This window comes from Seriola dumerili, unplaced genomic scaffold (assembly GCF_002260705.1).
Source record: "Seriola dumerili isolate Sdu_G_001 unplaced genomic scaffold, Sdu_1.0 BDQW01000538.1, whole genome shotgun sequence".
In the NCBI taxonomy this organism is placed as follows: Eukaryota; Metazoa; Chordata; class Actinopteri; order Carangiformes; family Carangidae; genus Seriola; species Seriola dumerili.
Window position 1 is genome coordinate 124,444 of NW_019174793.1, and position 26,869 is coordinate 151,312.

The following is a 26,869-nucleotide window of genomic DNA, read 5'->3' on the forward strand; positions in this document are numbered from 1 at the left end:
ATCAGTATTTTTCTTTATTTTAATTGGTTAAAATCAAACACATCAAAAACATACATTTGTACACAATCTTTTTCTTAAATCTTACCTTTTTAACAGATTTCACAGAGGAACATCACACATTTCTAAGTCTACACTGTTGTACAGTATAAAGTATATATATGTATATATACTTTGATAATTTGGTCACATTTTTGTTGTAGTATTTTTTTTTTAATAGTTAGTATTATTATCCCAAAATAAAAACATCTCCGTACCCTGAAAGCAACATAAAGGACGAGGCATGGATGACCTCACCATATACAGTATCATATCACAATAACACTCAAAAGACCATAGATTTTCTTTCTGTTGTATTTTCCTTTTTTTATACAGAACTAGCATAATGCCCTAAAATAAAGCATGATCTTTTTGTTAAACACTATAATATACTGAATTATAGATTTACATATATTTATAGAGAGATAGATATACTTTATTCTTTAAGAAAATGGAGCAATGCATGTTCATAAATACTCAGGATGTTCATGGTTGCCTCATCTGTAGATTTGCTGAAATAAGGTGGAAAACACAACTGATATATAACCTGCAGTTCTTCAGTGTGGTACGCTGATTTGTGTCATTTGGAATGCTCTATAATGATGTCAGGTGCTTGGTTGCACTGAGGGTTTTTACGTGCTTCAGGACAAAAACAAGACGAAATTCAGTTTAGCTGTACTCTCACCCTAAAGATGCCGAATGTGAACCGTGATCCTGTGCATGTTGGGTATGTTGCCCTGTGTTCGTTGGGTTTTGCTTGGCAGTCAGCACTAAGGCAACAGTCGAGGAAAGAAAAAGCAGGTTCTTCGGGGGAAACAAGAAAACACAAACTTCCACACTTCAATTAGAAAAAAAAAAAACAGAGGATACTTTGTAACACACACACACACACAGACACACTCCCGCTTCCTGTAATGCGCCTCTAAGGAGTTTCGTCAGCAGAAACTTGTCTTGTATCTGTTCAAAATCAATACGCTGTGGACCGGTGCTTGCATGTGTGTTTGTTTGAGGGTGTTTCAACTAACACTGATCGCAGTCATTTTGCTGACTGTCGGCAGACCTCAGAAGATGAAGGCAACGTGGTCACAAGCATTGATCTGCTACAGTGTGACCGTTTCTGCAAACACTTGACCTCCCAATTGTTTTCTAAAGACCTCAGCCCTCCTTAACACCTCCAATCGAACCCAGCGTCTCTCCCATCCCACGACCCCTTCCCACAGATGTCCCTGACCCTTTCCTGTTGTTTTACCTGCAGACTCACACATGATTGACCTCTTATCCCACCCTTTGCTTTTACCTGTCCTTCCCCCAAAATCTGGAAAGTTGCCCAAGATTTCTCACCTAGAGACAAATTCTGACGACATTTAAGTCTGATAACTGAACTATCTATAGGTATGAAATACACTGCCTTCCCCCTGATCACTGTAGGTCACACTGGCTGAAGAGCATCAGCTAAATGGATAAATCCTTGCACGTATTCCTGGGCCAAAGCTGGAACAATACTGCATTGTTCTGACCAAGAGTTGTTGTATTATTGTTTAACCAAATGAAAATATGGTAACGTGTATTCTCTGCGGTTTTGAATGTCACATGTTTGCACATGTTGCAATGTCTAACTACCTTTTCTAACAGTTTGAGGCTAAAACTTGAACTTATGTCTAACACTGGGTCAAAACAACCCACTCGTACTGGGTAAAGTTAACCTAGCATTGCGTCAGTTCTATATTGATAGTAAACAATACAAACTGCTCTAAATTAGAAACTTTGGGCAACATCATCCAGATCCTCCCCACTGTATATCTACCCCCAAAACATCTCAGTAGTCCTGACGCTGGTAACCTCCAGTGCCATCAAAGGCTCCATCGCTGTTGGCCTGGCCCCCTCCTCCTCCTCCTCCTCCCCCCGGGCTCTCCAGGTCATCCCCACCGAAGGAGGTGTAGGGGGCTCCAGCTGCATCCTGGCTGGGGTCCATGTATTCCTGGGAGAAAAGGGCTGAGTCGGCGCCCAGCTTGTACCTCTGGAAGGCCAGGAAAGACTGGCCCGCCTTCGATGGATGATCGGACACAGTGAAGGACAAGAAGGCGAAAGAGGTGCACAGATGGTGATTGAAAGGTGTGGAGATAAATGTTGAGGGGGAGATGCAGTAGTGTTAAAGCAGATGGTTTGGGAGCAGAGAGAGAACAGAGGGGGAGAGAAGGAAACATTGATTAGTTGGCTGGAAAGCTTGTGAAGCATATTAGATAGTCAGAGTGAGTCATTTATTCAGTCAGAGCAGGTTAGTTCTTCAGGCAGCATTGCAAAACAGGATATTTATCCATTGTTCAGCTCCAGAGTGAGGGACAACCGCTTCTCACCGAGTCAAACTGAGTCTGTGTGCATTATTAAACAGCTGAGGGCCTGTCCTGTAAAACACCACAAATCTCACTTTAGTCAATAATTAGAGATGTCTCAAGACAACACTGTGCAGAAGCCAGATATCGAGTGCACAGAGCAAACAAAGGCACTCACACAGAGGAAGACAAAACCACAGAGAGAGTCAGTCCAGTTGATTTAAGCTCAGAGTTCTGGGAAGTTTCATGAGGAAGTTTATTTACTGTTGTGTCTCGGCTGATCAGTCCTTGGGTCCATTACATGATAACACATTTTACAGACTGGACCCTGAATATTTCAGATTTTTTTTTAATATGGATGTAGAACATTTTATGATAGTAATGGTGTAATAAAACTTAATTTATGGCAAATTAGCATGCACAGTTTCAAGCCATAAAAATCCAATCAATATGCAATAAAACCGTGTAATACTTAAAATACTTAAAAGCTCCCTGCTTATACTATGAAATCAATCTCAAAAAGCTATAAAAAAAAACAACCAATCTACCAACTGTCACAAAATAATAAAGTAAGGGAAAGCATGGACATTTTAGGATTTTTATTTTTTTTGCTTTTGGGCAGAAAGTTATATGAGACTTTAAACTTTAATGTCTGTCAGCTGAATATAAAGCTACAGCCAGCAGCAAGATTAGCTAAGCTTAGGGGAGCCCCGGTGGGTCACCTGGTAGAGTGCGTACCATGATGGCTTAGTCTTAATCGCAGCGGCCCGCAGCATGTCACCCCCTCCCTCTCCCTGACTTTCCTGTCTCTCTCTCTATCGGAATTAAGGCAAAAAAATAAAAATTAAAAATTAATAAATAAAGCTTAGCATAAAGACACAGTGGGAAATTACTAGCCTGGCTCTTTCCAAAGGTAACAAAATACACCCACTGTACCAGCACACCTAAAGATCAATAACTGACATGTTATATCTGTTTGTTTGTTTGTCCCAAGCTCCTGTCGCTTCTGTCTGTGGTCAAGAAATAGCACATAACCCCCGTAGCTAGCTGTTTTCCAGTCTTTATGCTAAGCTAAGCTAATCAACCGCCGGCGCCAGCTTTGTATTTAACATAAAGATAGTTTAAGGAGTGGTGTTGACCTTTTCATCTCAGTGTCTGCCCAAAAGTGAATAAACACATTTCCCAAAATGTCCAACTATTCCTTTAAGGTATGGAGTCCAGGTGAGGATAAGGTTTGAATGCAGCTTTATCAAAAACCAAAAGTAATACAAAACCTTTAAAACCATGGTTTAAGCAATGCGCTTTGACAAATTTACAAATACTCATTACAAAAATCTAATGAATCACACAGTTTCTAAACTAAATTGTTACAGAGAAGAAAAAAAGAGTTATTGTGCAATCCTTCATATTAATGGTGAAGAATGACGTGGTAGCCTGACCTGTGAACTGAGACTGCGCTTGTTGAAGGGCTCCAGGTTTGGTGGTGAAGCTACATCTGGACAGTGTGTACATGTCGCACACCTAACCTCCTCTGCAACAAACTGCTGAGTTTTGAATATGAAGTAAAAACTAGGCAAAAACCAAAACAGAACCAAGACCTCGTGGCAGATGGAGAACACACAAGTCTCTGTGATTAAGCATCTTAGAATTTAAGAACCTAATATTCAAACAATCAAAAACATCTACATGAATAAGGATTATTAGTTATTAGTTCTCCCTCCAAAAAGGATGACAGCAATTTAAGTAGGTGTTTAAGGCAAATCTCAGCATTTGGCAGTGTAATTGTTGAGTCATCAGTATTGATCAACTCTTAAATCAACCCACCTGCACATACATTATCATTATAATGTGCTTGAGTCAGGAAATAAGTTACTTAATTACGGTAGGCAAAAACATTGAGTAACATCTTACTGGCAACACTGATGGTACAACTGTTTGTCTTACTCCTGGCTTACAGATACACTCACGTCCAGCAGTATGTGATGTTACTGGGTGCCTTTAAACAAGTGCAACCTCAGTCAGGGAGCATGTAGGACCAGCTGCAGAGGGTTAAGGCAGCAGGGGGGGAGAAGACAGAGCAGAGTCAGACAAAAGGTTGATGAGGCTGAGGGGGGAACAGCTTGGTGTATTCCTCTTCAAATGACACATTCTTTAACTTCTCCATAGAGAAGAGAGTCTGGGCGCCCTGTTGGAACAACATCCACACACTCATGAGTACACAAACACAAATTAATATGGTCACACGCGTTCACACACTAACCAAAAAGAATATGGAGGAACAGCATAGTCAAGCATACACATATATAGCTCAATGGCTATATTGGCTAGCAAAGGGAGGATGGAAAAAGCCAATCACAACTTTAGTTGTTCGGGCACTTCCTGCGTCGTCCGTAGCACTGCACCAAACTTCAAATAAAAGCGTCCACTCAGCAGAAGGTGTTATGTCATACTGTGTTACATTGTAGGCCGATGAGGTGCGAAGGGTCTTACCCAGGTGAAGATTGAGAAGAAGGAGAAGGTGATGGCTGCCCGGGCTGCGTCGCCTCCCTCCCTAAGTGGGTTGTCCTCGTGCTTGGTCACCTGCCACTGGTTGGCCAAGAAGCAGAAACCGACAAACCACATGAAGGACCAGAATGCTGGGGAGAGAGAAAAGTTAAGATCGGTGTTAAAATAATGATAGAAATGCAACAAGATACTTTCTGATGTTTAGCATTTTCTCTTGACTTTCTTTTTGTCAGTCTTGTAGATGGTTTGACGTTTTCAGAATATCTCATGTCTCCACTTAAAATTGAAGCTTGAGCCACCAGTCAGTTAGCTTAGCACAAAGACTATAAAACAGAACTTATAAAGGTCACTAAATAACATGTTCATTCCATCCATTCACATGCAGACTAGATGCTGCCTAAACACTTCACATGCAGACTATATTAGATGATACAATTTACTAATGTTCCCTGAACGCTTTCCATGCAGGCCATCGATAGATGCTAGCCACAGACAACATCGGCACCACAGTGCCTTAATGGAGTTTTAAGGGGGTTTAGAGTTGTCATTGCGAAACATACCAATATCACTGACCAATGGGGGCCCCAGATGTTTGCCTGGTTTTGCCTCTCCTGATGGTGTGCCCTTCTCATTAGTGAGCTTTAGAGGTCGTGGTGGGTGGAACGTTTTTTAACTTTGGACAGAGCCATGCTAGCTGTGCCCCCCAACTTCCAGTCTTCATGCTAAGCTAACTGCCTGCTGGCTGTTGCTCCATTTTTAGCATACAGACAAGAGAGTGGTATTGTATCTAACTCTTGGAAAAGAAAGCGAAAAAGAATAATCCCTAAAACGTCAAAGTATTCCTTTAAAACAAACGCCATAATCAATTAAAACATCCACATTCTTTGCCACCAGGTTTAGGGACAATTAGCAAAAGATTTTTTAAGGGTTTTTGTGTAGATTTCCCCTCATCTGAATCACAGGTCAAAGGATAGAGTGCTGTACGCTGTTTAATTGTAAAGCCGTCTGACACAATATTGATTTTGTGCTGTACTTTGTCTCGACACTGACATAGGAAAGGCAGGCCAAGAAAGCTAAACTGCTATAGTTAAAGGTCTAAAGCAGGTGAAAATTAAACCGTTTATAATTAGCATAACATTGACAAAGACTGCGGAGTTAATCAACTGAAAACAACAAGGGACCAATGATTGGCCCCTGAGGAAAACCACAAACCTCATCCAGTGGTGGCAACCAGAGAAGGAGAGAGGTTCAAACATTATGCCATTACATCCACTGCAGTTGTTAGTGTGGCAGTGAGGGAGGAAAAAGCTTAATCAGAAACATCCAGGTCCGATTACGACACCTGTTCCCTTGCTTCAATAAGGTACAAAACATCTCATAACACAGACATGGTTGGAGAGAGAGAGCAGGTGTATGAGTGATGAAAACAGGGAAGGAGAATCTTGTCTATGACAGGAATGGCCTCATTAACCGACTCAATACTTGACTATCTTGTCACCATATCTGAGTTCACTGCAGTAGCAGTGCAGCAGAGAAGGAGAGGAAGCCACTGTCAGAGACACAAAGCACAATGTGTCAGCGCCTTGTTAGAGCACTCCTCTCCTTATTATCCCTCTCATACCTCATCTCCTTTCATTCATGATGATAACCCATCTATGTATGTCATTTATTTATAGATTGAAAAGATTGCTCACATTTTCTGTGAGGATAGAGGATTTGGGGGCTTTTGATCAGCTGGGAAAAACTGTACAAGAATATGGCAATAAACTACAATTACCAGCTGAGTTGCCAGAAATATGGTCACAATCTGCTCTTCCTGAGTTACATCGCTGAATAATGGCCAGAAGTGATTTTGAAGAACATTATGATGAACAGTGAAGTTTACTTTGAATATAAAATGTAATCACTTCAATCGGTCTTGAGATGTCATGTTCAAGAGGTCCATAATCTGTTTTGTGAGGTCACACTGGCCTTGACCTCTGACCTTTCTTTGATCACAATCCAATCGCATAAATATCTCTGAAATGAGAATATACCTTCAGAACTTTCCTAGATGTGCTTTCAATACTGTTGTTGTCTTTACAAAAATTAATTTCTTTTAGTGTTAAAATCATTAATGATTAATGACATTAACAATTTTCTCACATGTCATCCATCCATTGCCACTGGGTCAAATGACTGTGTAATATGAAAAGGATTGCTCACAGTGCTGAACCCACTGGAAATCAACAGCCGACTAAGGAGCACTTTTCAGCTTTTAGCCCCTTTTGGTCTCATTTGTGTCTGCTGAATTTGCTGTAATGTTTTCCAAAACAACCGCATAAGCTAATAGTACTATAGTCCCAGGAGGTAGACATGGAGGGAACCCTCCCAGCATGCACCAAACCCACAGACATAATGTATGTGTGTCACAGTATTATGCCTTGTGCTTGTCAGATCATCTAAAATAAATCTAAAAAGCAAAAATCCAGTGATCCCATCCATTATACGCAGTGACTGATGTACAGAGACAATATTTGAACTCACTGCAGCTCTCTCTCTCTTTAGTCTTTATACAACTACTCCCACTTCATGTGTATAATATATTGTAACACCATGCATGTCTTTGAGGAGAGTGTATGAAACACTGTATGAACACATGTTCCGTTATTCCCATCATGTCTTACACGTCTCTACAACAGCAGGCTTTTCCCCGTCTTTGAGTGCGACTGCTCAGAACAGTTACAAAACACTCGTGCCTCGCCTTGGATGGTCGGATGGCGCATCGTATGAACTACTAAGCATACCCTGAGCTCTTGAGAACCCTTGCTTGCCACAGATGTGCATGTAAAGTCCCCGTTTGTTTTGCTAACTTTCCCAGTGGTAAAATTTTTACTGCAGTTTTTGCCAGAAAAGTGAAGATAACAGAGTAGATAGCATTTGGGATTCATCTTATCGACATTTAATAAGTTATAACTGATGGATGCAACAAAGCCTGTCTGCAACACTGCTGTTGTGAGTGCTTTATAAATTCATCCAGTGGTTTATTGGATGAAAATGTTTTAATACACTGATTCTGCTTCTCTCGACTCGCCTCTCCATGTCTGTGATTGATACAGCAGGCAGTAGTTTGTTGATCAGCTCATGTTACCACCTCTCACTGAGCCTCAGATTGAAGCCTATTGTACCTGCAGCTGCTGTAATATAACCCCTTAATGGTGCTTTATCACATGAATATAGGCCTAGTCTAGGAAATTACCTTGTTTAATCGTGACCGGCTTTTGCTTAAGAGACTAAAAAGTCAATGTCAAGTCTGAAATGAATAATTCTTATTCTAATAATAATGTTTTTAATTCATCTACATTGAATCTCAGATGAATGAATGTCATTCATCTGGACTCTGCAGAACTGTAGAACTACAGATCTGCTCAACAGCTTCATTCAAGCCTGAGAGGTTTAAGCTTATTTAGGTTTCAATTGGTTTCAGCTGGTTTTATTTGACTTTTATTTGATCCTATACCCCATGCTCTACCCCATGCCAGCACTAACCCGTATCTTGTGGCTCATTAAGTTATAAATTAGGGGCTGCTGTTTGTGGTGTTACTGTGAGTCCTGCAGCCACTCCTGTAAGTCAAAGCAGCAAAGTCTTTGGGTGTTACAGCAACCTGGAGAGCTGCGTTGGTGGGACACGTGATCTCCGCCTTGCAGTCATTTATTTTATGATCTATTAAGTGTTATTGCCTCACAAGCTGTGCAGCACTTTGTGAGTCTGTTTTGAAAGCGTTATAGAGCTGGAAATGATTTGTCCCAAGTTCATTAGTATCAATTTCCCAGTACACTGTTTCCTTACACCCCCGTTCATGCATCCATCTTCCCATGCTGTGTAGTTCCTCAAAACTTCACTCTTGTGTAAAGAGAAAAACATGCTTGTTCTGCAAGATTATGCAAAAAAAAAAAAGTTTATGTTTAAAATGGGTTTTACTTTGCTGCAAAATATCTTCTGGCTTCTCCTTTTTCTTGCCTAATGTTTACATGGTTTTCATAAGGTACAAAAGCCCATAAAATATATATAAATTATATTTTTATACATCATAGTCTATATGTTAGAATTTCTTTCTATTTCACTGTTAAATGTTTAAGATGTATGTGAATGAAAAAAAGACATGTACATACAGGAGTATTAAAAAAAACAAGAGAAAACAAGTATGTTGTGTTGTAAAGTTTGTATGAATAACGTGTTTACCCGACACCCCAATATCAGCCAGCACAGCCTTCTTGCGGTCTTTGACACTGCTGATCTGGGGGAAGTACACGTCGAGAGCCAGGAAGGCCATGCAGCAGAGGAAAGCCATGGAGCCCATGAAGACGCCATAATTACAGGCGTTCTGGTTGCGGTTGAAGATGCAATACTCTTCCACTTCTTTGGGGCCGTTGGTGTAGCCCTCATTGGCGATGCAGCCAAAGATCACGATGGAGAAGAGCTGCAGAGAAGAAGAAAAGAAGAAAGGATGGGACTGTAAGAGAAGAAATAAGGCAGGTGTTTGTAGCTCATGGTGGAACACGCTCTCGCAACATGTGGTGCGCCATGGTCCCATTGTCCATCCTAATTATTCTCCTACTTTCATATTGAGTGACTCCTCCTCCATGTGTGTCCTCTAGTAAAATAATGTTTGTTCACACACAAATCTGAAGCCCTTTGCTCAGGTTTGTATTTGAGCACCAACCACCTCACCCGGGTCTCCACTCGCATGTTTGGAATAATTCATAAAAGCCCTTTACAGCTCAAAAGAATACCACCTGCTGTCGTCAGACGGTATATTTAGACTGACTGTGTAATTTATGAATAAGAAACACTCCAGCGTGACACTCTCAGCCCATAATGTCACGACAGCCCTGCAGGGGAGTTTCATGAATAATCCTTCATGTCTTTTTTGTCCAATGTGCCTCTGGGTTTCCTCTGGAATTTGACTGTGGTAAAATTTGCCTTTCCCTGCTATTCTGCAATTTACTATGACAGCTACTGAAACCACAGTGATGTGAATAATACATATATAATGTTTAGTGAAGATTTTATATGAATAAAGACATCTAGGCTGTATCCAAAGTGGAAAAATAATCTGTACTTGCTACTGTTTTTGCAAAAAGAGGCTTCCATCGTCTTTTGATAAGGGTAATTACCTCACCAATAACTACTGCACATAAATATTGATGATATTACAACTAATCGCTTTCTGTTGTATTACACTGTTGTCCTGAACGTACTGGTTGTGTTTTCTGCCCAGGGACTGTAGATTCAGATGACTGGTGCACAGCTCCTATCAAATAAACAGTGATTTAAAGGAAAACTAAATTCCCTGCTACCTTTTATAAATCTCAAAAACCTTGTGAGTGTGGTTTTATAGCTATTGTGTTTAATCGAAACGAGCCCACCTGTTGTTTTTGCAGCAGCTTATTATGACCTGTAGTCACGTTTTGTTGCTAGGCGACATCTAGTGGTCGTAGCAATTATGACAGGAGTAAAGGGAAAAGTGCGGTGACGGAGTATAAAGAGCGACCAAGTCCACGTCAGGAGGAGGTTGTGGTGGGCGGATGGGTCAACGAGACACAGGAGAGCGGTGTTCGATTCCCATGTGAAGCCAGTAGTTCATATTGTTTCTATTATCCATGACCGTTCAATGTTATTATCGTAACCACGACAACAAAGATCATCTGATGTTGAGGAAGTACTTATTTTAACCCAAATCGTGATCTTTTCCTAACCCTAACCAAGTAGTTTTTGTGCCTAAATCTAACCAAGCCATGACCGTTATTATAGTAACCACAGCAACGCTCTCAGTACAGCCGCATGTTTATAATGGTAACCATGACAGCCGAGGTCCGGTACTATTTCAGGAGACACTCCTATGGGTCGTATCAGAGGGTTGAAAAAAACGACCTGTATAGTTGTTCAGGTTGGAGGAGTTGTTGGTTTAATATAAGCAGTCGTCTTGTGACTCTTTGCCGTGTGAAATCCTCTTTAAACCAAGTGTCTAATTCAAAAAAATGGATGGTGTTGAGTGGAAATGTACTGCTGGAGAGGTTTAATCCATACAGCGGCGGTCCGGCTGAGGAGGAGGAGGGATGACGACAGTGACAAAATGCAGTCAATGGATGGAGGAGGTTACTATGATAACATCTGATACCTCACTCGTTCATCTCTCCTTTCATCCTCTCTCCTCCTCTGTCCTTTCTTTTACTTTCTCCTCCTCTCCCGTCTGGCAGTGTCTGGAGGAGTGGAGACACAGAGGGCTACAAAATGGAGTCAATAACAGGAGCATGTTACTAAGATACCATCTAATTCTCCTCTCCTCTCCTCTCCTCTCCGAGGTCATAAATTTGAGACCACACACACACACACACACACACACACACACACACACACACACACACAAACACCCACAGTGTTAGTATTCCACCCTGCAGTGCAGTGTAGCAGTCTGCTTTCTACTTCAATTGATAACCGCGGATCAGACAACTCCATCCAACTGACAAAGCCTCACACCAAACCTCCAGGGAGCGAGGTCTGTCTGGATATGGACCCAGGCTGAGCGTGTTTATGTTTGTCTGCAGTCGATTCTGTTGTGGTGAGTGATGGATTCTCAATGTGTGTGTGTTTGTGTGTGTGTGTGTTTGAGAGCCAGAAAGCTAGGAGTGGACCTTGGGTTAGTGGATAGTTTACCCAGCTGTTGTGTCTGTGTTTGTGTAATAAATGACAGCGCTACAAAAGGAGAACACACAATAGACTATCCTTCCACTGACAGGCCCCGACCATGAAGGCCAACAACCAGGCCGGGCGGAGACGGGCACGTCAGTCAGGACGGGGATTACACCGCAGCTTTTCTTTTTCACTCTTTGCTTCTTTATCTGCTTTCAAGCCCCCTCGGTTTCTTTCCACTGTCTGCTCCTCACCGCGTTTTCATTAACTGACACCGAGAGCTCGACATCTGAAGCGCCAGCCGAAGCAGCCTATAACTCTGTTAAATGTACTCGACGCAGACTTCATTTCAAGTCTGAGATTTTGAGATTCAACCCATTTGACTGTGTGAGGAGGGGGAACTTGAAATGCAAGTCACTTTGCTTTGTTATTGTGCTTCTCTTTGAAGGAATTCCCCATTGTCCTGTTTGATCCCAGTACTGGCCCAGTTAACACCAGTATGTGTGTGACAGTAATCCTTCCTCTAAGACTTTGTATAAGACAACAAAGAAACTTTATACCTAATGTTGAGGTATAATGTTTTGCAAAAAAAATATTGGTATTGAGCCCCGTTGAACAATGAACTGTGACGATACCGGAGGCAATGTCATTGAAAAATGATTAAAATATTTGTGAAAATTATCAAGATGAAACATAGAGGAGACTTTAAAAACTTGTAACTGAATGAATCAAAACCAAAACTCGACTTAAAGTCCTCTCACTACTTTTTACAGAGCTTTCAGCTGCATCTCATGGTGTTCCGCGGCGGATGAAGTTATCACATGAGCGCAGTGATATACAGTACTTAGGTCTAGACATTTATTCTCCCCAGAGAGTGAGTCCTAATAACTGACTTCTCATCGAGCGCCATCATCAGGCAAAATTTCAATTTGTCCAATGCTTGATTAAATATCTAATAATAAATAATAAATAACTAATAAGATTCACATCAGCCTCTGTTGTGTTGATTAGCAAATGTTAGAATGCTAACATGTTAAACTGAGATGTTGAACATGGTAAACATTATACCTGCTAAACATCAGCATGATAGGATTGTCATTGTGAGCATGTAAATATGTTAATTTACTTATTAGTGTTTTGTTAATAAGGAACATATTTTAGGAGACAGGATTGAAATGTTGTTTCTGGTGTAATACAGAATATGAACCATTAACATCTCAACAGATAAATCCATAACAAAGCTATTCAGAGCCAGCCTTTTCTCCCAAAATCTAATCTGAGTTCTTAACTTGTGCATTTCTGCCTTATTTTAACTCTGTTCATACTTGTAAATGAGTTCAAGTGACTTTGATGTAAAGTAAAACTTTCCATTCAAAAAGACAGTAGTCAAGGTGACTGAGTGACCTACGCATCAGGTCTTTGAGATCATGTGTCATAGTGCAAAATGTTGTTAAAATAACATGTCAGCACTTTAAGTTTTGTCTTTAAAATGAGTCTTTACAGGTTTCACAGTAGAAATATCTTTCAATTGAATTCCAGTATGAGTTTTCTCTCTGGGTGAAAGGAGAGCAGACAGTTGTAATTCTCACTAATTGATGAAGCAACCACTAAGTCACTTGTATTAATCAGCAGTAACACAAGTGAGTGTGTATTTAATAGTATATACAGTAACACATGGTCATTTTGTTGCTATTACGTGGTAATAATTCCCATTTTAAAGACACACTGAGTGGAGATCTTTGGCTTTCTCCAGCCTGTGCAGAGGAGTCACGAGTTGGCATTTGAAGCCTGTGTCTTGATGACATACTGGAACAGTGTGTTAGCAAGCGTGCACAACCTTTCTGCTTCCTTCACCCTCCCTCCGTCCCCTCTCTGCCTCTCTAGCCTCCTGCGCTCCTCTCTCCATGGAACGAAGGATGTGTGTAGGAGGATAGTAACACCTCAATCCCCTCCTTCATCTACCTGCACTCTTTTTCATGGGGAGGGGGGGGGGGTTATGAAGTGATGGAGGGATTGCAGAGGGGATGAGCGGAGGAAAGCGTTGGGGGCAGAAGGGGTATGGAGGCGGTGCTATTTTTAGACCGGCTGCATCATCGCTCCCTCCCTCCCTTCCTCCCGTCTTCTCCCATCTCCTCTCGTTACTGGCCCTGCCTCTGCCCACGAGTTTTCTTGAGAACACACACACACACTCAACCATATACAGCTCAAACACACACAGTTTGTCCACTGCTTCACATGCCTGGCTTACTTTAAGATTCAGGTCAGAAAACACAAAGTCACACACACACACACACACACACACACACACATACACATGAACACAGGCGCACACACAGTCAATCACATGATGTCGGTGGGATGTCAGAGCACTCTGTCTGCTCATGTAACACACCTATACTAAACACACATACACTGAAAAGAAAAGTGGCCTGTGTGTGTGTGTTATTTAACTTACTTAGTTCCTCTCTTCTGTCTTTGGAAAAAAACTTTCTATCTTCTCAGTTTATATTTCCTTTCCTACCACAGACAAACCTATTATTGTCACACATATTACATATTGTCGTGCTGGTGGAGTTAGCTAAGGATATAAGGATATAAACATACGCAACATGAATGCAACATAAAAGCACTTCTTTAACACAAAAGGTGTACTAACCAGAGTTATGTCATTGTAACAGGGGATGGTGTATACTGTATATATTTATTGGGGTTCATTAAGATTCTTTTAGGAAGAGTCTATATTTTTCTTTCACGATATATAATTTTAGACTCTGATCTCTCCGATCACTGCTGGACTCTCTGGACAGTTTCCATGTCAAACTTCTTCTAGGTTTCCCCCAAACAGATGTGGAGAATAATGAACTCAAGCAAACTTGAGACAGTTTTTTTTTTTTGTACAAATAAGAACACTATAGCTAACACACTCACACTTACCCACCCACACACACACACACACACACACACACACACAAACTCACACACGTGTTCACTAACCACTGTCCATGCCTTAGTTTTACAGCAAACATTGATCTGTTTTGTCATCTTTACTGATGGGCACAGCAAGTCTTTAAACTAACTGGACTGATTCATTTAACAGCAGTAAAATGCTGTTGTTGGATTTCTCTGATTTGACAGAAACTCACCTCAAACTGAATGAACAGAAACTTGAGATGTGTTTCTGTATTAGTGGCAGAGAATCTCAAATGGCTGTGATGTATGGAAAGAGATGAAGATCAGAGGTAATGCTAATGCTAATGAATGCTAACCACTTAGGGATGTTAACAGGTAACTATTCGGCTCCTATTACTGTGATGCATTACATACACATGACATGATTTCAACAGGAACTTTTTCTGTTTTTCATTTTTTATTTTTAGGCAGCTGCTTTTATTTTGAAGGCTGGAACTAATGATTAAGTTTCTATAAATTCATTAGTATTATTCTGAAAAGCATCCTATCATCCGATGTTTGGTTCTTTAGTTATAGTCATGCTTTAGAGCTAGAATGAATGTCTGCATTGAAATATAATTCAGCCAATAAGTAGAGAAGTTAAAGTTTTTTATTGTGAAGTGTTAAATATCCTGCTCAGTCACTATTATTTTGGGTCTGCAGACAGTGACTGCTGGACCGTGCGGGTGTGTGCCCCTCACTGCGTTTGATTTGGATGCAGAAGGGAGTTTGTTAGCTTCTGTATCAAGGACAGCAGGACCTGCGGGGCCACTAGTTTTTAGTGGTGTGACACAGTTTGGTTTTTGGATCCTCGCCTGAGAAGCTCCGCTGGGAAATAAACTCACCACCAGGGACCCTCTTTCTCCACAGTATACAGCCTGTATTTTTTTTTCCACGCTCTTCTCTTTTTCTCTGCTCGCTCAACACAAACAAACACCAAACACACAAATGCCCTTACTCGCAATAAGGATCGGTTCTGGCACGACCTAGTTCACTGGGTTTGAAAACACACATCGTTTTCAGGGTCACAATTATATTTGCTGTCACATGACAGCAGAGGGTGGGGGTGGGGGGTGGGGGCAGCAGATTGAATTACTGAGCTTTTTCTCCGGTTGCCTGAAGATATCCAGCCGGGTTTGTGAGCAAGTCCTTCAACTGTACATCAACCGCATATCGCAAAGTGTAACAGTCATTGTTCTGCTTTGTCTCTCTTATAAATTATAGATAAATGAATTCACTTCGATTAACTTAATAAAGAAAAACAAACAAAAAGTGGTGAATGATTGAACTCGCTGCACCTAAACATTCCTCACTTGCTTAGGAGCCATGAAAAGTGGTGCATGTGATTCGGTTTCATATATAACTCTCCTTCACACCCTCCCCCCGCTCTCTTTTTTAACTGTTATTCTGTCGATATATAAGACTTCTTTAGGTGTGCATGTGCGTGTGCGTGTGTGTTCCCTCACCCCTGTGATCCGTAGACAGATCACAAGGCTTGTGGAGGTGATGAAAGCAGGCACTGTGAAGAACACCACGTGAGTTCCTGATCTTGTGACCATCAGAGGGTCACATACAAATTGCACATTAAGGATGCCGATTGCCAGGACTGTGTGTGTGTGTGTGTGTGTGTGCGTGCGTGCATGTACATGCTTGTGAAACCGTGTGCATGCATGCGTGAATGCATGTGCTTCCTCCAGAATCTCCCTTTCTCTCTGATGCTATTTTTCTTTTTCTGCCTCACTTTCTTTGCGTCTACCTTTCCCCTTTCTCTTTCTCTAAATTTAAATCTGATACATGCAACACAAACGCACGGCAAACAGCCATGTCAGCCGCCAGGTAGGCCGAAATCATATCAGTCCAGTCTGGCTCATTGTGAATGATTTAGAACTGCTGTTGTGCTCGCTGAAAAGCCTTTTGGATCCATTGTAAAGGCCAGACAATTGAGCCGGGCCTCATATCACCCTGGTATTCACACTGTACCTCACACAAAATCCTGTATTAGAAATAGCCACACACCTACACACACAGAGGCACACAGCAGACCGTGGCCTGGCACTGCATATTGTCCAGGCCTTTGTGACTGCAGCCTTCATTAGTGTGTCCACAATCGAACAATAACTGAAATGGAAAAAAATACTTTAAAAGTGAGTTTGTCTGCCTCTTTGTTGACTCAACCACTGATTTACGAATTTATGAAGCAAACTGACAGATTTTTAGTGACACTGTGAATCCAGACTGTCATCACACTACAAGGGATTTCATCTCACATTTCCATTCAGGTCTCAAGACTTAATTTAAGTTGCTTTTAATGAATATAACTAATATAACCAATATCTTTTAAGGAGCTATTTGTAAGATTTCGCTATTGCTACATAGCTAACGTTAACCGTTTACTTACCAGTCTTGCCAAGAGCTTCAGCGATTGTTGTGTTTACAAGACAAGAGGTTATGATACACCCTGTGAGCAGCACTACTTCTTCAGGGCGGACTGGAGGCTACAGTGACTCAGTATCGGAAAGTGACGAGATAGTCCAACCGGGCGTGTGGCTAACTGGTTAGCATATTAACTTCAGTAGAAGAAAAGAAGTGATAGAAAAAGCAGCAAAACAAGAGGATAGCTTTCCACCGCTGGAGACTGCTCTCTTGGCAAATAAAGGAATGAAGTTTGATGCTAAACCAGCAACATTTTGTCTAGACTCATAAGTAGTTATAAGCAAGTTTATTGGTAAAAATTATTTGCGAAAAAGATCATTTGCTTTAACAAAGTTAAATTTGGAGGACTGGCATTTTAGTTCCGACACGTAAGATCAGGTCCACAAAATTTAAGTTTTGTGTTAATGCTGAACAATTACTTGGTTAAAGTTAAGTGCAATACATCACATCTCTGTAATGGAAAGTGAAATGCACACACTGACTCATCATATAGACAGAAGAGGTAGTCAAGATACAATAGCTGGGATCTGCCAACCCATAGCTGCTGCTCTCTGGATCGCTGGCATCTGGCGACGCCGGGAAATAGGGCAGTGGTGTATTCTGACGAGTTTCCACACGTCAGCCCGGGATGACACACGTCATGATGCCATGGGAAACAATGGGTACACAGCAAACAATGGGTACATCATATGCCAGACACCATAATGGTTTAAACAGGGATAACAGCACAATGTTTCGAACAGTCTCTCCTAGGGGGCATTTATGGTGTGGCGCTCATTTCTACAAACAAGAAGTGACAGAAGGGGTTATGTGAGGAGTGAAAAAGGATAGCTTGAGAGGGAAGTTCATTCTGCTTGATTTCACCCCTCTGCTCACCTGCCCAGTCACTATGTTAAGTGAAGGCTGAACTGACATCGGAAAGTTACAGCCATCCAACAAGCACTTTGGCTGGAACTTTTCTGACACAGACTGTGGTATTATTTTCTAGTGCAAAGCTATGGTACTAGAACTAAAACCACAATATGGAATAAAGCCGTGCAAAGACGAGACGTGCAAAAAGCTCAGAACTCATGAGCCCTGATCCACTTTGATCACTGATCTTACACTCCGCAGTTCCCCGTAATTAGTGAGATATATAGATTACAAGCTTTTGTTGGTCGCATAATAAGTCACTCTAGGTATGCACATCAGCTAAATGAAAGAAAAAATGTTAACCATTTCAAAGCAGCAACACTGGAAGAAAGAACCAGCTCTGCCAAGCATGATGTTATATTCATTACTGACTGATGACAAAGCTGCAGAGGAACCGGATCCTCTACAGAAACACACAGAACAATTAAGATTTTCTGTCTGTTCACTTACACATAAAGTGATGTTCACTCCAAGTTAAAAGCTGAATAATACCTGATCACTGCTGGAGGATATTATATACTGTCTATGACAGTGAGGGTGTGTGTGTGTGTGTGTGTGTGTGTTCGTGTGTGTGTGTGTGTGTGTGTGTTTGGGGGCTTATTGTCTGCTGTGGCGTGTTGGCCTGGACTGGGGATACCTGATTGCTGCTGTCACCATGGCAGCAGCTGCTCATGTAATGAGAGAGAGGGAGAGAGCGAGAGAGAGAGTGATAGAGAGAGGAGACCTTGTCAAAGTACAATTCAAGGAGAGCCACTGCAGTAGCAAGGGTACACAACGAGACAGACAGACATAATCACAAGTCCGGGACTCAGTGACACTCGTATCCACACATCTACACTCTGTTCTACCCACTCACTCATTCACACACACTCTGCTCTCCTCAATATGCCTCTCTCTTTCTTTTTTTTTTAAATTTATCATCCCTCTCCATCTGAATTTGGGAGTCAGTTAGTGAGAGCATGATCAGATGAGCTGCCCAGATACCATTGGTTGTATCGCTGTAAGGAAACAGACGGTTCCTCAATCTTGTAAAGCCGAGCATAACAGAATCAAGTGAGAGCAGGACTGCAATCTGGACTGCTGCTCATTCAGTTACTTATGCATGTTTTCATAACTGGCATGACAGGTCCATTAGGCTTAAAGAGCATGCAAATTTCACTGTATGTTATGTATGTACTGTATGTTTCTTTTTTTTCGGTACAGATCTGAACACAGCAATCGTACAACCACACTGAGAGTCTTGCAAGGAACAGGTTTCAGCTCGCTCACAAATTAATTCTAGAGCGGTTCATTTGTTGTAGGTATGTGATTCAACTTCGACTTGTTTCAACTTTAAGCCAGGAACACTTTGCAAACTGGGCTGTGGATGAGAAAAATCAACAGTTGCAAACATCTAGCCAGAGAATGAAAGGAGGTCTGACCTGAACTACCAGCAAAGTGTGTTGCCTAATTGGGCAGATAGGACCTTCTTTCTGTGTTTATTTTTTTCACTTCTGCCCCAATGAGCAGAGTGAATGTTCTCGGCTTTCGTTGATGCATTTGGTTTGCTTGAAATGTTTCTTGTGTGAAAAGAAAACGAACCAAGTGGAAAACCCAACAAGTTTACCAACTCGTCCACTGATCCGGACATAGCAAACAAAATGCAGGAAAATATCCTTAAAGAACCATACCAGTGGTTCTGTAAGTCTTACTACAAATCCTTCACATCACATCTGGCCATTCTGCTATGCTGCATCTAGCCTCTATTCATCTCTGTATTGTCTGAAAATCTGTTAGCAGGCAAACTTGTTTTTTGCGTTGTGTAATCAAATATATATTTTAATCAATGTAGAATGTTGTATCCTGTTGCTATTGATCAAAGGTTTTGAACCTTAGCGAACCCTAGCAAGTCTTTACATAGTGTCAGACCCTTTCCTCTTTTAACTCCTTGATTTCATCAGTCTTTTCATCATTGTAAACTGACTGCTGGTCCTATTGTCTGAATGCAAAATCCATTTATTACACCTGCATTGCAGACTGTTTGATCCTTCACCTCTTGGCTCACTGCATACCTGTGCAACCCTCCCGTTGTACTGACTGCAGCTTAGCTAGTCAGCATCAAAAGACCTTGAACAGTACAGCATATATTTGAAAATGGACAGTTACAGCGGTCAGATAATTATGGAGCTGAAACATACTGGTGTAGTCACTGAGGTGTTGCCTGTACTCCCTTCCCAAGAGTGGATAGATTTAATGGCTCATATTCTGAGGTCTGTATCATGCCTCTTTCCAATGCTCTGCATGCATCGTGACTGATACCTGAAGGATCTTTTCTGCTGCACAATAACACTCACACAATCCACTGCATCCAAAATCCTGTACTGCCACTGCCATCATCTGCTGTGGAGCTCGTGGAGCTCTCCTCTGGAGGCCCTGGCTGGCTGCAGTGGGACATTGCTTTGTGAGATTTACACATTTCTATCCCAATGAAAGAACCATCAAAGGGGCTGTTTGTAAGTTTTCTCTGCTGCTGAACATGGTTTCTTGCCGGAAACGGGTGGTGGTGATATGCGCTTGACAAGAATTCCGGCCAGTGTTGTGTTTGCAAGAAAAAAGGTTATTATACGCCCTCTGCGCATGACAGATTCAAGGCTACAGTGAGTCAGAAAGTGATGAGACGGGCTGCACCTAGCGGTTAGCATGCTAACTTCAGTAGAAGAAAAGATGCAATAGAGACAACAGTTAAGTTGCACTGCTTTCCACCTCTGGAACAAAATACAAAGGTAAAACAAAATTACTAAACACTACAGTGACTCAGTATCGGAAAGTGACGAGACAGTCCAACCGGGCCGGGATAGCAGGTTAGCATGCTTACTTCAGTACAAGAAAAGAAGTGCTGGAGATAGAAGCCAAACAAGAGCTTTCCACCACTGGAGACAGCTCTTGGCAAATAAAGAAATAAAATTTGATGCTAAACGGCAGCGTTTCTTCTAGACTGGTAAATAAACAGCTGTTAATGCTAATGTTGGCTATGCAGCAATAGTAAATTTGCAAATAGTTCCTTTCACTAAAGCTACAGAAACTGGATCAGATTTGATGCACTTCTAATCAGGCAGTGAAAACACAGATGAACAGAATACAAAGGTACAATAAATCTACTAAATAAAATTTTCCACTGTACTAAAGCCAAAGGAAAACAACAGTATATGTTGTTTTATTTTGCATATTCACATATGAGTGTATCCACTTGGTGATGTTAACCACAAAAAGACAATAAAATCCATCCCATTGCAGTATGTATCTTAGGATTTAGAGAGGTCCAAACACCGACCAGCCAAATGCCAGAATGTAAACAATCCTATTGAACAGACAGTCGAGTGGTAATCTAGGCTCATCTGTAAATGTTTAATGCAAAAGTACAAATAGGCTTATGTAGTGAATGCAGCATGTGTTCACAACATGACTGCATATACAATGCAAACATGCAGCCTGCAGGCCGCAGCTCTTGAAATAGCTTGCAAACCGTGTCTGAATTCTGACGTGTAGGCACTAACACACTGTGTTTGTGTGCACTCCTGTTTTACATGGAGATGACAGAATGCGCTGCACTGCAGTCTCTGTGTTTGTGTTGCTAATATCAAATAGTTACTCACCAATTACAAACTCTCTTGACCTCTGAGATGCTAATCATCATCACAGCTAAATTTAAAATGCTAACCCACGTTACTTACGTAAGAACATTTCAATGTGAGAGAAAAACAGCAGTTTTCTTTAGCAGCTCACACTTAATTAACCTGTAAATCATATAGTTGTGCTCCAGATATTATTAAAAGTCAAGAATCTTGTGGAAGGAAAATAATAATTTGATTAACTAGATGCAGGAGAATCTTATTATCACTATTTACGTGTAGTGTAAAGGTAGTAATCTCAGACTATTGACACAGTCATTCAGAATGTGAGCAAATATTTACCTTAACCTTCTTACTCTTTCAAAGAAAGGCACACACATGCAGCAGATATCACTTTCTTTTCTGCATTTGAGCAGAGTTAAATAGTGAACTCTGATCTGTAAATTCATCCGTCGAGCAGACAGAAAAAGCCGCTTTGGGCATGTTGACTTCCAGAAGTAAAAGTGCTATTTTAGCAGATTCAAGCACAAAGCAACTAAACACCACATTTAAGTGCATAATGATTTGATAGATGTTTTAAGTTGCCCAAGCATTAACCTCAATCCTTGAGCACTAGCAGAATTTAAGAAACTACGCTTGAAGCAAAAAAAAAAAAGCAAAGACCCAAGCTTCAAAAGTAATTCTCTTTTAAATATAGATCAAAAGCAGAACCACAGGCAAGAACGTGTCGTATCAGCTTATCAAGTCAGGCTGACCACATTTAGTCTAATTCAATAAATAAATGTAATTTTTTTTCATTTAGAAAATGATCACACACAAGGTGCTTTCCTCCCATCTGTCACTATGTTCACTGCTCTTCTCTCCTCCATGCATCGTGCACCATCACAGATATACTGGACTGACTCCCTGAGGCTGAATCACACGCATACATGCACACACACACACACACACACACACACACACACACACACACACAGACACACACACACATGCACAATCATTATCACCTCCACATACAGCCCTCCGAAGTCAGAAGAAGTGGGAGATAGAGGGGGAGAAAAGGGAGGGCAGAGAGAACGCTCAGCCACCATTCAGAAACTGCTCCTTTCTAACACACACACACACACACACACACACACACACACACACACACACACACACACACGTATTTGACATATTTGACGTCCCCCATCACCAAATGTTTGGAGTGCTGATAGTTTCCTCCCCCACAGTCCACAGCAGACTGAATATTAGCACCATCACACAAAACATCACAACTCAGGCTGTGGCTGTTACTATGGAGACATGGTGTTGCTCTGGTGACACCTAAGGGACAGGACGTCTGAGGAGCGCCCTTCACACACCATACGTGCATGTGTATGCAGGTTTACGTTTTCATTTGCATGTTTCTCAAAGTCGGATGTGTAAAAATGATCTGTTTACTCAAATCAGCTGTGAAAGAATTTGGGGATTAATCAATGAATCAATCAATGATAAATTAATCAACAGTACTTTTCATGACGATCATGATCACTGAAGCTATCAATCAGGAAAATACACTAAATACTTGCTGGTTTCACCTTCTAAAATGTGAGATTTGCTTCTTTCCTCTGTTTAATAATGTTGTAAATTGAATATTTTTGAGATCTGGATTGTTGGTTGGATAAAACAAACTATTTGAATACGACTCTGCTTTGAGTAAAGATAAAGATCATCTTACTTGAAAGATCAATTCTAAAATGCTTAAACATGCTCTATATAAGCACTCATTCAAATCATACATAAATAGAAATGAAGTCTTTCATGGTTCACTGAATGGTCACATGACCTGAGGAATTAACACGCTCACAAACTATTTTCACTGTGCTTTCATGTGGTTTAGATTTGAATGCTACAGTTCATGTTTTAAGGTTTGAACGTGTCATTTAGTATCAGTCATACTTATCGCATTAGTCACAAGGGACATAGAGCCATAGTGTCACATATTCAATGCTAATTCTTTTCTCTTTCTAAAAGAACTAAGAACTACATTTGCCACAATAAAACAAATGTTCACTGAACTAATCTTGATTAGAAGAGGACTCAGGAAGCAGTTTCAAAGTGGATCAGTCCTTGTGACCCCATGTTTTCAACAACCGGCACACCAGCAGGACTTTCCCCTTCACTAGAAAGTACAACAGCTGTATTCTCATAAATCCACCTGTGTCTTCAACTTTTCAACATTCCTTAAAAAGCTCTTGGTGTTATTTAAAGACGTGCAGACACAGTCCTATAAGAAATAATCCCAACTATATGACGTTCTGCTGTAAAGTGGGAAGACTGTAAGGACTCCGTATTTAACACATTAACTTACAGAACATGCTAGCTGTTGCATTTAGCAGGATTGTGAAGAGAAACAGGTGTTTATTATTTTCTGAGTGAATTTCACAAAAAACTGTGAACCTAAAGAGTAACTTCACACATTCCATGTGGAGAAGTGTAAACAGAGCCAACCTGTGGAATCAAACACTAATCACCACTAAAAAAGTGCATTTTTCAGACTATATGGTGACAGAAAACATCACTTGATACTGCTGATTATTTCATGCCAGTCTAAAAGTATGATGAACTAATTTTTGCAAATAAAATGTTAGTGAATATCATGTCAGTGAATTCCATCATGGAGTACCTCTGCACCCATAAACTCACTTTTTATACGAGACCCTTTCATGAAAGAAAATATTTTCTCCATTAGTGGCCTATCGTGTATCTGTCTCTCATACTTTTAAACGTATCTTTGTATTCCTTGTCCCAAATGAAGGTGATGTTAGATACAAAAACACAAATGTAGGTTGAAAAATACCCAACGGAGACATTCACTCAGAGTTCACTGTGACCATAATCCACTTGGGAGTGGAGTGGCCTCTTGGAGTTGGGGAGACTTTTGTTTCCATCTCTTTACTATGCTTCCTAAAAGTGGTCGCCAACTGTCGCTCTGCCTTTTCCCTCCCTTGAGGAAACGAATGATGGTTAGTTTTTACCGATTCGTAAAATTATTTGTTATGAAATCCTTTGTGTTGTCACTATGCTCTTTAGAAAACATTTGTAGGTAATTAATACATTACCTAAAAGCAGTAAACTAATAGGGCCCTCTTGGTGAGGTCCCTTTCTAGGCCTACATCAGCTCACTATATGAAAACTCACTATTAAGCAGCAGAAATAGGAAAAAACATATATAACATGGTACATATTGTATGACATAAAGGAAAGCATAAAATATAGTATTATAAATTACAATGTTTGTTGCTGAGTATCACAAGCCCTCTTCAATACCCAGAGGAATGTAGGGGCCCTTTATATCCTTGACAAAGAAATAAAAAGAAGGTAATCCAAACCTCAATTTCAGACACTGTACGCACAAGTAATAATGTCATTTAGCCACTGTTGCCCAGTTTAAGAACCAAACTTACTTTGCATTTTTCTATCGCTCACTGTAGGCTACTGGAGCTTTCACTCACCCAAGACACTATGCGGAGAACGGTCTGAGGCTGCTGGAAGAAGGTGACGGGGTCGAAGGCTCCTCCGGCTTTCCCGGCTCCGTATGCCTGCATCCCCTCCATGATCCTCCTCCTCTCTGGACAGCCTCCTCTCTGGTCCTCCTCTCCTCCCTGCTGCTGGTGCAAAGGTAGGCTACAGGGTGTGTAGAGCACCGGGTAACCGACACGGAAAATCCCCGAATCTGCCTCCTGCTACTACTACCTGTACTGCTGCTGCTACTGCTGCTGCTGCAAGGATGGATGCACGTCTCTCCTTGGCTCCTTGGCGCACAGCCTCCCTTGCTCTCTCCTGTTGTTGTTTTTAATTTAACCTCTAAATTCCCTGTTGTCCTCTTCGATGTCCGGGCACAGGAAGCTGGTTGCCAGTGTTTTGATGATGCTCTCTTCCTCCCTGTCTCTGTCTCTGTCTCTCTCTTTCTCTCTCTCTCTCTCTCTCTCTCTCCCTCTCTCTCTCTCTCTCTCTGTCTCAGCGCAGGAGCCGGTGGCGAACACGTGAACGCGCCTCTGTTGTCACGCCTCGGACTGAAGCGCCATCCTCATCCAAAACACACTCGTAAAACCACATTGCGAGCACGCGCACGTGTTTGTAGAGGGCGCGCGCTTGTGCCCACAGGTTTGCCATAAGGAGTCACGCGCTCAGAGGGTTTTTACCCCCCCCCCCCCCCCCCAACAAAAAAGCAGACAGGAGAAGGAGACGAGGAAAACAAGTTGATTCAACTAGAACCACTGAAGCTAAGTTATATAACTAAGATGCCCGAGGGTGCTTAGTAAAGATTTGATGTTGTTTTAAAGTGACATAATATATCCACTGTAACAATCTGATTATAAATTTCAAAGCCATACAGTATAGTTAAAGCGCCACAAAAATTCTAGGTCCATGTCAAAAAGAAGTTATATGTAATGCTAAAGCAAGAACTTCCGCCCTCTAGTGGTCGCGCCGGGTTTTGCTTTTGAAATACAAGGTCCTTCTTTCTATGAATTTACATTTCAGGCAGTTCTTACTATCAAAGTGTTTACCACCCTGTCCGACCAACAAGACTTCACAATTAAAACGGTTATATTTAGTTTAAAGCCGTAGTTGAAGTTTCTACCGCAAGTTTAAAGAATACGTGCCTGACAGACAATGAAAAGGGAAAAATACCCCATTAACACTATTTTTACGTCCTCACAACCAGCCAATGAAAGCCCAGCTGCGCGCTGCACGTGCTCGTTGGCTGGACCAATGAAACACCTCCGTGGTTGGTTGCTAAGAGACGCGTTGTGTCCATGTTGCCGAGGCACAATGAAGAAGATATTTAGATGCAGCTAATCCAGTAAATAGTACTTATTTAGCATCATTAACGAAACAAGAGAGTTTACTTACAGTGTCTGGAGGTTATCCACTGTAATGGTGAAGCTGAGGGCGAGATGTCTGCTTGCCGGTAAGGTTTTGTGAACTTAGTCCATCCTTCTGCTACGTAAGGCTATCGGTACGAGGGCTAAAGCTAACCAGTCTGCTGCTAAACCCACCGTGGTCATTTCAACTTAAAGACGACAGAGATAAACAAGTCGTCCTCTGAATAATACTCTCCTAAACATGCAAACTTGTTGTTTATTTGTGTAGGTATCGTCAATTTACTGTCTCTCCTTTCTTCAGTGCCACGTACAACACGTTAGATGTTGTGATTCTGGTTGTAGATATTTGACACCAAACAGATGCTGGTAAACATGGCTGTGTTTGCCCAATAATTTAGCAATACTAGCACTAAACTTTAGCAATACCAACGCTGACAAATAAAGGAATAAATTTATACATTCAGAAAAGATTAGAAATTATGAACCACACTGTAAACACACACAGATTATGAAGTTATCCCTGTCTGTTTCTATCCCTCTGTGTGTGTGTGT

The 26,869-nt window shown here is 41.3% G+C and overlaps 2 protein-coding genes across 4 annotated transcripts in view; one reads left to right on the top strand and one right to left on the bottom strand.

Annotated features, from left to right (window-relative positions):
• On the bottom strand, nt 1-25,392 carry syngr1 (synaptogyrin 1). Of its 2 annotated transcripts, none has more exons than XM_022764431.1 (4): nt 24,944-25,392; nt 9,094-9,331; nt 4,857-5,002; nt 1-2,080 (listed from the first exon to the last, which is right to left on the bottom strand). In XM_022764431.1, exons 1-4 carry the CDS (start codon nt 25,043-25,045, stop codon nt 1,853-1,855), a joined length of 714 nt encoding a protein of 237 aa, XP_022620152.1. In that variant the 5' UTR covers nt 25,046-25,392; the 3' UTR covers nt 1-1,852. The 2 variants fall into 2 exon arrangements, with proteins under 2 accessions (XP_022620152.1, XP_022620153.1); XM_022764432.1 differs by lacking the exon at nt 1-2,080 and adding an exon at nt 4,409-4,551.
• Nucleotides 25,393-26,258: 866 nt separating this feature from the next.
• ift27 (intraflagellar transport 27) overlaps nt 26,259-26,869 on the top strand; it is a 10,733-nt gene continuing 10,122 nt past the window's right edge. For both annotated transcript variants that reach the window (XM_022764476.1, XM_022764475.1), the window contains exon 1: nt 26,259-26,403. In XM_022764476.1, the coding sequence (XP_022620197.1) occupies nt 26,370-26,403 (34 nt within the window). In that variant the 5' untranslated portion in view covers nt 26,259-26,369. The remainder of the gene's footprint in view (nt 26,404-26,869) is intronic.

What these genes read in the sequence shown, in the direction of transcription:
- syngr1 (XM_022764431.1), bottom strand. Translation starts at nt 25,045, where the DNA reads ATGGAGGGGATGCAGGCATACGGAGCCGGGAAAGCCGGAGGAGCCTTC. An exon ending in GGCTGATATTGGGGTGTCGG is followed by an intron (nt 5,003 to 9,093) that starts GTAAACACGTTA and finishes CTCTCTCCCCAG; the next exon opens with CATTCTGGTCCTTCATGTGG. An exon ending in TCTTCTCAATCTTCACCTGG is followed by an intron (nt 2,081 to 4,856) that starts GTAAGACCCTTC and finishes CATCCATCGAAG; the next exon opens with GCGGGCCAGTCTTTCCTGGC.